The sequence below is a fragment of the Halichoerus grypus genome, chromosome 15, assembly GCF_964656455.1.
Source record: "Halichoerus grypus chromosome 15, mHalGry1.hap1.1, whole genome shotgun sequence".
NCBI lineage: Eukaryota > Metazoa > Chordata > Mammalia > Carnivora > Phocidae > Halichoerus > Halichoerus grypus.
In genome coordinates, this window is record NC_135726.1 from 44,934,107 (window position 1) to 44,942,290 (window position 8,184).

General features: G+C 58.4%; 1 protein-coding gene across 12 annotated transcripts; it reads right to left on the reverse strand.

Annotated features, from left to right (window-relative positions):
* Nucleotides 1-36: 36 nt before the first annotated feature.
* Nucleotides 37-8,032, reverse strand: LOC118520158 (inactive serine/threonine-protein kinase TEX14-like). Of its 12 annotated transcripts, XM_078062473.1 has the most exons (17): nucleotides 7,506-8,031; nucleotides 6,620-6,803; nucleotides 4,185-4,299; nucleotides 3,619-3,784; nucleotides 3,386-3,540; nucleotides 3,244-3,304; nucleotides 3,043-3,167; nucleotides 2,813-2,905; nucleotides 2,038-2,373; nucleotides 1,796-1,953; nucleotides 1,526-1,719; nucleotides 1,371-1,443; nucleotides 1,199-1,287; nucleotides 887-1,060; nucleotides 485-531; nucleotides 323-372; nucleotides 37-226 (listed from the first exon to the last, which is right to left on the reverse strand). In XM_078062473.1, the coding sequence occupies exons 1-16, from the start codon at nucleotides 7,542-7,544 to the stop codon at nucleotides 354-356; spliced, it is 2,028 nt and encodes a 675-aa protein (XP_077918599.1). In that variant the 5' UTR covers nucleotides 7,545-8,031; the 3' UTR covers nucleotides 37-226; nucleotides 323-353. The 12 variants fall into 12 exon arrangements, 9 of the variants coding, with proteins under 9 accessions (XP_077918599.1, XP_077918598.1, XP_077918597.1 ...); XM_078062472.1 differs by lacking the exon at nucleotides 1,199-1,287 and having other exon boundaries at nucleotides 7,506-8,025; XM_078062471.1 differs by lacking the exon at nucleotides 485-531 and having other exon boundaries at nucleotides 7,506-8,021.
* Nucleotides 8,033-8,184: the final 152 nt, after the last annotated feature.

Sequence of the window (8,184 nt, forward strand, 5' to 3'; positions counted from 1 at the left end):
AGACTCAGGGAACAAAGAGGCAGAGACAGATGGGTTACTTTATCACTTTATCATTTCAGCAAGTGCTGCGTGGGAAGTCACTGCTGGGAGGCTCTGAGGGGCGGTGTCTGCAGAGATGCAGTCACGGGTACTCTAAGGATCGGTGTCAGGAGCTGCGTCGAGGCTGGGCTTGTCTCCGAGTTGTCCACCTTGCAGCTCTGCTATGATCTCCTCCAGCAGGTCCATCCTGGGGAGTAGTGGAATAGGGGTGGAGCCAGGGTCACTGCAGGGATGAGGAAGGGATGGGGGGGTGGGGGGGTGGGCAGCAGGGCCCATTTCTTACTTCTGCAGGCTGGAGAAGAGACCTCCTCCGATCAGCTCGGGACTGGGCTCCTGTAGGGGAAAAAGGCTGGAGCTGCCAGCCAGTAGCCATGGAGCTCGGGATGGGCCTGGGAGTGGGGGGGGGGGGGCAGGAGATAGGCTCGGGGTCCTCTGTTTCACCCACCCTCGTGGCCTTCCCTGCCAGCAGCCTCCAGGGTGTGAGAGGCCTCCCTGTGGGTCAGCAGGCAGGGGGTGGGCTCAGAGGGCGGGGGGTCCAGCAGGGCGGCCCTGTGTGTGCTGCTGCAGCCCCTGCAGGGCTGGCATCTTGGCTGAGTTCCTCTCCAACTGCTCCACAGAACCCTGGATCCCCAGCAGGGAGGCTGAGTCCTGAAGCCTGGAGTGCAGGGCAGGGCCCTGGGGGAAGTCGGGTTGGCCAGGGGGCACGGGTCAGTGAGAGGACAGTTGGGGGGGTCCCTGGTCAAAGGAGAGGCAGCCAGGGAAACTGGGGTTGGTGACAACTGGGGTGAGGGGTCACAGTTTAACGAACGGACGGTCCGGTCGCGCAGGGCCCTGGGGGGATCCATACTGTCGAGCTGGGCTCCAGGCAGCGGTGCAGGCCGACCTGGTCTGCGGGGCTGGAGCCTGGGTAGAGGCTGGGGCCGGGACTCGGTCTGCTGCCTAGAGTCAAGCTGCTGCCGGAGTCCCAGGCTGTGGCCCTCTGGACTCTGCTGCGGCCTGTGACCTCGAGAGTCTTCAGGGCCTGCAGACACAATGGCAGGAGGTGGCATGGGCTCCCTTGGTCCCCCAGATCCCTGCTCTGGCTCCTGCCATCCCCACTCCTGTCCCTCCGGTGGCCCGCAGCTCCCTTGGTCCTCCATGTCCCTGCTCTGGCTCCTACCTGGCATGGGGAGGGGCCTAGGGACATCACAGGGGGCACAGGCCTGGGTGCAGCCTTGGCTCTGGGAGCCACCTCACAGTACAGTGTCTCTGGGGGGACAGACCAGTTGGTTGGAATGGGGGGAGGAGAGCTGCGCTTAGCACTGGCTACCACCCCCTCCGTGCCCTCTAACCTGGTAGGAAACCCTGAGACACGGGGCACTGTGCACTCCAGTGCATCGGGGAGCTCACCTCAGGAGCTGGGTCCTGTGGAAAGGAGGCTGAGTGTGTGACATGGGTCCTGCCTAAGGTTCCGTGGCTACCACCACCCGGCCAACCCATCCCATACCTGGGCCATGGCCTCCCGCAGCAGGTATCGAGTGTTCTGCAGGCTGCCCCAGCGGTCGGCGGGCCCTAGGCCCAGCCCAGCCTGAACCAGGGCCTGGTAGGGGGCAGGCACCAGGGGATCCAGGGCCGGGCTCTCACCTGCCTCCAATTTAGCCTTCACCTCAGGCCCCTTTCTCCCAGCCCAGGGCAGCTCTCCTGTAAGGAAGCATGATTGGCGGACCCACCCCGAAGGGCGACCTCAGCGGGGCAGGGTGTAGGATCACTCACTGACCGGTGAACACCTCCTGGGCCAGGATGCAAAAGCTGTAGAGATCTGAGGTGGCAGCAGGCATGTCCCCGCAGATGAGCTCAAGTGGCAGCCATGGGTACAGTTCAGGAGGCGGGGGCAGCCCCGGGCCTGGGCCTCCCCGGGAGCAGCCCTGCTGTGGCCTATGGAGGCCGGGGAGGGGGGGCTGGTGAGCCAGCGGCCACTGGACAGGGATGCAGCGGCAGGCAGGGGAGGCGGGCACTCACCTGGGCTGCAGCCAGCGTCGCTGCAGGGGACGCCCGTGCTCCAGGCTGCCCACCTTGGCCAGGCCTGGCCGTACCAGCTGCACCGCGTGAGAGCTAAGGCCGCCGTGAGCGCGCCAGCGGGCCTGCAGGAACAGCAGGGCCTCGAGCACCTGCAGCAGCAGGTGGCCGGGCAGCAGGCCCGGCACAGTGCAGGGCCCTCCCGGCCTCGGCCCGCGTGGGTGCAGCACCACATGCAGGGAACCCAGCCACACGGGTTCGAAGAGAAGGCACAGCCCCGACAGGTCGGCCGAGGGGCTCAGTGCCATCAGCAGCAACAGGTTGGGATGGTGCAGGGTGCTGGGCGGGAGGAGAGCAGGCCACTCACAAGGAGGCCCCGACCTGCTTGGGGGGGGCTGCTCCTGGGCACAGGTCAGCACGTGCCAGGGGTTGACGACCTGCACCAGCCACCAGACAGAGGAGAAACTGAGACCTGGCTCACAGGGCCAGCATCCAATTCGTACCCCACCTGGGGTACCCCTCGCTATGCCAGCCACCCCTCTGTGGCCTGTAATACGCAGCACACAGCCCTGGGACCCACTTTACAGCGGGGGGGGAGGGCTGGTCACTCCAGTAAGAGGGCTCCATGCCAGGTGCTGGCCCAGAGGTGAAGACCGTAACCGTGTCCACCGCCAAACTCCCTGGCCTCCTGTTTATGAGACACTTGAGTCCGGAGGGCAGGCGGGAGACTGGTCTGTGGGACTGGGCCAGCCTGGGGGCCAGGCTGGGGGTGGTGTACCTGCAGTGCTGAAGGTCAGCCAACAGCACATCTGGCTGAGTTCCGGGTGCCTTCAGCTGCCGAGCTGTCACGGGGTGGCCCCTCCACAGGAGGCTAGAGAACGGGGAGGGGGAAAGAGCACAGGTCTGAAATGGGGGGGGGGTCTTCCTATGAGGGAAGGAGGAGAGCTGGACACCTCCCAGACTCTGCTGGACAGCTAGGCAGGGGGTGTGGGAGGGGCTCTCTCTCACTTGGCCATGAGGGTGTGGGAGCCGCTCTCGTAGGTGCGGTCGGGCTCGCCCTGGGCTGGCAGCAGCTCCTTGGGGTCCGCGAGGGGTATGCCTGTTACCAGCCCCAGTGGCCACAGGCTGCTCAGCTGGGGATGGGGAGTGGGACTATGAGGCACAAAGCGGACAGGGGTGTTCCCTGCTCCCCCAACCTCTCCCGCTTACCTGGCCAAACCCCAAGGCTGGGATTTGGGAGGGTCTTCTGATGTGCTCCGGCCTCGGCGCCCTGGATCAAAGGGAAGGCCAGGGGTAAGTCTAGGGCAGCTGGGGGTGGTGGGTGACTGGGCTTCAGGATGTGGGTAGTTACCTGTCCGCATGCACCAGCCGCGGCAAGGACAGAGAGCCACACGGGCTGTGTCTAGAGCTGGCCTGCAACTGGCCCAGGGATGCATTGGCTGCCAACTCACCGCCATGCACTAGTGCTGATATGCGGGCTCGGCATAGCTCTAACAGCTCCAGCACCTGGATGGGGGACGTGTGCAGTGAGCAGGTGGGGGTGCCGGCTCTATATGCCCCCACCCCACCTGGGCCACTGCTCACCTCCCAGCTCTGCTTGGCACCACCCTGCTCTGCCCAGTCCCGAGGCGTGCGACCCTGCTGGTCACGCAAACGCAGGTCACCCCCCGCCTGTAGCAGGTGCAGCATCACCAGGCTGCGGCCCGAGAAGGCGCCTGCGTGCACAGGTGTGCTGCCATCGAGGCAGCGGCTGCATCGGAACAATGAGGACAGAAGTGTATTAGGAAAGGGGCCGAATAGGGACAAGGGGTGGCAGGATGGGAGCACTGAGGGATGAGAGGAGTCACGGTGAACATGGGAGGTGGACATCGGGACAGGAGGGGTCACCTGGGGACACAGTGGGGTCTTTGAGAGGTGAGAGTCTCATTGTGAGCATGACAGTAACCAGGAGAATGGGAATAGTTCCTGGAGGACAAGGAGGGGTTAATCCAGAGAACAAGGCGGAAGCTCACTGGGCACGGAAGGGTCGTCAGGATGGAAAGGTGTCATGAGGGAGTGGTCTCTGGGAAGAAAAGCCCTGGCTCTCAGGCTCTCTGGGGTTCTGACCCATACGCCTGGGAGCGTGGGGGCACCGCCATCAGTCCACTCACTGGTTGGGGTTGGCGCCAAAGGTCAGCAAGAGCTGCACGGCAGAGCTGTGGCCCAGCAGCGCCGAGAGGAAGAGGCCCGTCTGCCCAGCAGAGTTCTCACCATCCACCTGGACAACTGAGGGGCAGCAAGGCTTAGGACTATCCCTGCCCTTTACTCCAGAGGCAGAGGTCCCGGGGGCTGCTATGTAACGCCTCAGCCAATTCCCAGTCCCCGCAGTCCCTCCTTGCCTGGGTGACCCTCAACTCCAGATTCTATCTGTATGTCCTGGAACCCCCACCCTCCAACCACTGGGGACTCTGCTCAGAATCTGTCTCAACACAGTGCTCACCATTAATAAGTCTACAGAGTTGCAACAAGGGGTGACGTCCACCTGCTATGCTGCCACCCATCTGCCACCCCAGAAGTGTCAAAATCACACAAAGGTACCCAGGGGCCGGGGGGAAGTGGACTTCTCAGGGACCTCAGCTGACAGGAGCCTTGTGCACTGTCCAAGGCAGGCAGCCTCCACCCAGCTCTACTTCAGTGTGTCTATACAGGTCCCACGTGGCCAGCATCCAATTCTTCAAGAAAAGCAAACTCTTTGGATTTTATCAGGAAATCTCTTAGGTTTATTTTTGAATACTGCTTCGAAGAGCCAAATCCAAGTAGCAATCTCCTCTGCACCTCCACTTATGCCAATCTCTTCCCCCCTCCTCATTCTGCTCGGATCTCCTTCCTAACCCCTCTTCTCCATACCCATTATCCTGAATTCTTCTTCCTCTAGGCCCTGGCCTATCTCCCTACTGAGGGCAAATGCATGGTGTCTTTGTCCTTGCACTCCTATGTCCTAGGCAGACATGGCTAAAATCAATCATGTGCTTGGCCCAACCCAGCTTTGTCTCTGTCACAAAATCTCTCCAAATGTGGTCCTTTAGGAACATCTGAATATCACAATTACTGCCTCCTATTTTATCCAGTAGCCCACTGTCTTTTGCAATGGCATCCTAACTGGTTTTCTGCATTTGTCTTGCCCTGCAGAAGGATCTTCTTAAAACACAAATCACTGCATGATATAGATAATCATTACAATGGTAATCATTTCATTTCATGTATAGATAATCTTATACAAGTTGTTCCAAAAGCAAAAAAAAAAAAAGAGAGAGAGAGGGCAAGTCTCCTTTTATGAGGCTAGTATGACCTTAATTCCAAAGCCAGGTAAGTTTCCAGAACCAAAAATGAAATATTTCAATTCCATTAATGATCATATATGCTAACCTCCTAAATAGACTAAAAGGGATTATCCAATTGATTTATTCCCAGAAATCAAGGACGATTCAACATAAGAAAATCAATCAATGTAGGAAAACACATTCATGGATTAAAGAACAAAAATCACATTTGGCTCAGTAAATACAGAAAAAGAACCTGATAAAATTCAAAACTTCCATAAGAGACTCTTAACAACAGAGAACAGAGGGTTGATGGAGGGAGGTGGGTGGGGGGTGGGCTAAATGGGAGATGGGTATTAAGGAGGGCACTTGTTATGATGAGCACTGGGTGGTATACGTAAGTGATGAAAGACTAAATTAAATAAATAAAAATAAAATTCAATACTTACTTATGACTGAGGGAGGCAAATACCTCAAAAAACTAAGAATCAACAGGAACTGCCTCACTTTATAAAAATTATATACCAAAACCCAAGAGCACCCACAATACTTAATGCAGAAATACAGATTAATTCCCTTCAATATCAAGAACAAGTTAAGAGATGTCCATTGACAACAAGGTTTGGGGGTTTGGGGGTTCTGGCCAACACCGTGCACGAGAAAAAAAAGAATTAAGAGTTGAAAGGGCTGAGACCAAACTGTCACCATCTGTGGGTAACAAAACCTGTAAAAGAATCAAAAACTACAACTATTAAATTCAGAAAGTGGCCAGAAACACAATCGACTTAGAAAAATCGATGAAAAATGGAAATTGTAAGTTAGATGTTAATTTCCTGCCTACAACTCCAATGGCTTCCCATCCCACACAGAACAAAATATAACAGAATTCACCCAGTACTTCAGAGGCCCTTTCCTGTCTGGACGGAGCGGGTGCCTCTTAAGCTTCAACCCTCTCCCTGAGTCCCCCTCCCCCACTGCTGCTACTTAAGTTTGACTTCAAGGCCTTTGCAGTGGCTCTGTCACCCTGGGGTGGGGGTGTGGTTTGCATGACCGGCTCTTACAAAGCCACCCTTCTTGGTGTAGCTACTTCATCTTCACCACTCTCTTAAATTCTCATGATAGATTTCATTCACAATGACCCAGAAGGTCGTCCCTAAATCCCCATCATAGACGACAGAGGCTGGCACAGGCGCCTGGTACACGACTGTTGAGCGTGTAGAAGTCCCACCTTCTACACGGCCTCTTGAGCTGGTCCCCACAGGAAGCTGCAGGAGCTGAACCCTCACCTCTCCGCAGGAGCCGGGTGAGGCCCCAGCCTGGGCCCCCGGCCACAGCCAGGCGATGCAGTCGTCCCACCTGGGCTTCTGGATCCCTAACAGAGCCCAGCTCCACGGGGAAGCGAGAGCGCAGGGAGGGCATCTGTGGGCTCCGGCCTCGCTCAGCTCCTGGGCAGGGATCACCTAGGGGTGTCTCATGAGGGAGGAGGAAGTAAACAGAGGACCTCTGGGGGTAATAAAAACAGCTGGCTGGGAGTCCTGGAGAGCCGAGTGAGAAAGGGAGGGGACTCAGGAGGAATCCTCTCTGCTGTTAGGTGTTTGAATGAGAAAAAGGGTGGGATCCGGCAGAGCTACAGCCCGGCAGGTCTGGGGTCTACGGGAGTCTGAGGGCTGGGCATTCCCTCTGGGGGAGGGGGTGTAAGGGCTCCAGGGATAGGATCTGAGCTGAGGAAAGGAGGCTAGTTGTTTAGGAAAAGGGTCTGGTGGAAGAGGGGCCTGAGGGTTGGCCTGAGAAGGGGTAGAGTCTCCAGGTTGGGCGACGGGGTGTAAGGGAGGAGGACAGTCAGGGCAGGGGCTGAGGCCCTGAGGCAGGCTCTGCGGACTGAGACTGTGAGGGTTGGGGACACGGACTGAGGTTCAGGGAAGCCTCTGGGTGCTGGGGTGGGGTCTGTGGGCTACTGGAGGAGACTGAGGAAGGAGGGGGTCTGAGGGCAGTGTCTGTGGGCTGGGAGCCGGAGTCTGATAAAGGGTAGGGTCTGCGGGCCACCAGGGGTGGGAAGGAGGGAGGAGTATGAGGGAAGGGGGCGGTCTGGGGGCGGGGTCTAGCCTGAGGGCCCAGTAAGCTCTAGGAAGATTCTGGGGCCTAGGCCCCAGCCCAGGGGGTCTTTGCACCTACCGTTGCGCTCCCGCAGTGATCACCACGTGACTGCCACATGACCCAGGCACGCACTCCGGCGTCTGAGCGGGAATCAGGGGCGCATGCGCATCAGTGGCTAGCGCTTGCGCAGTAGCTTCCCTCCGCTGAGGGGCGCTCTTACAGCCCTGAGGTGATGCAAAAGAAGAGCAAGCCATATCCACCCTAGAGGTACGTGTTATCCCCCTGTTACGCCTGCCCCAGGACTTGTTTGAGGTGGTGGGCCCTTCCTGATCCCTGTCCTGGGCTGTCCTCTTCCCACGCTTCTTACCACCGCCACGGGCTGTCTCTTTTCCCTAACCCCAACCTCATCTCTTTGCCCCAAACCTGGGGCCCCACAGTGTCCTGGACACCTCGCCCTGGAAATCCTCTGAGACCCTCCCATCCACTGGGTCCCACACTTGTAGTATCTCCCCAAAACTGCATTTCTTCCCAATCACCATCTCAGGGTACCCCCTCTTCAAGCCAGAGCCCTGGGCCTCGCCCTTCAGTGTCTCCCTCCCATCCAACCTCTCAGCCCGAGGGCCCATCCACTCAGCCTCTAGATTGTCCTTCCCACCAGCCTCCTCCTCCGTTTGTTATAGCCCTGCCATGCTCCAGCTACCTGCAGGGATTTCTTACTTCAGCTTCCCTTGGGCTCCCAGCCTGTCTCCCCACTCTG

Excerpts from the sequence above, each read along its gene's own strand:
- LOC118520158 (XM_078062467.1), bottom strand. The coding sequence starts at position 7,544 with ATGTGGCAGTCACGTGGTGATCACTGCGGGAGCGCAACG. Across the intron at positions 3,541-3,618 it reads GTGCCAAGCAGAGCTGGGAG|GTGCTGGAGCTGTTAGAGCT; the intron begins GTGAGCAGTGGC and ends TCCCCCATCCAG. Across the intron at positions 3,168-3,243 it reads CAGCCTTGGGGTTTGGCCAG|CTGAGCAGCCTGTGGCCACT; the intron begins GTAAGCGGGAGA and ends CCCCATCCCCAG.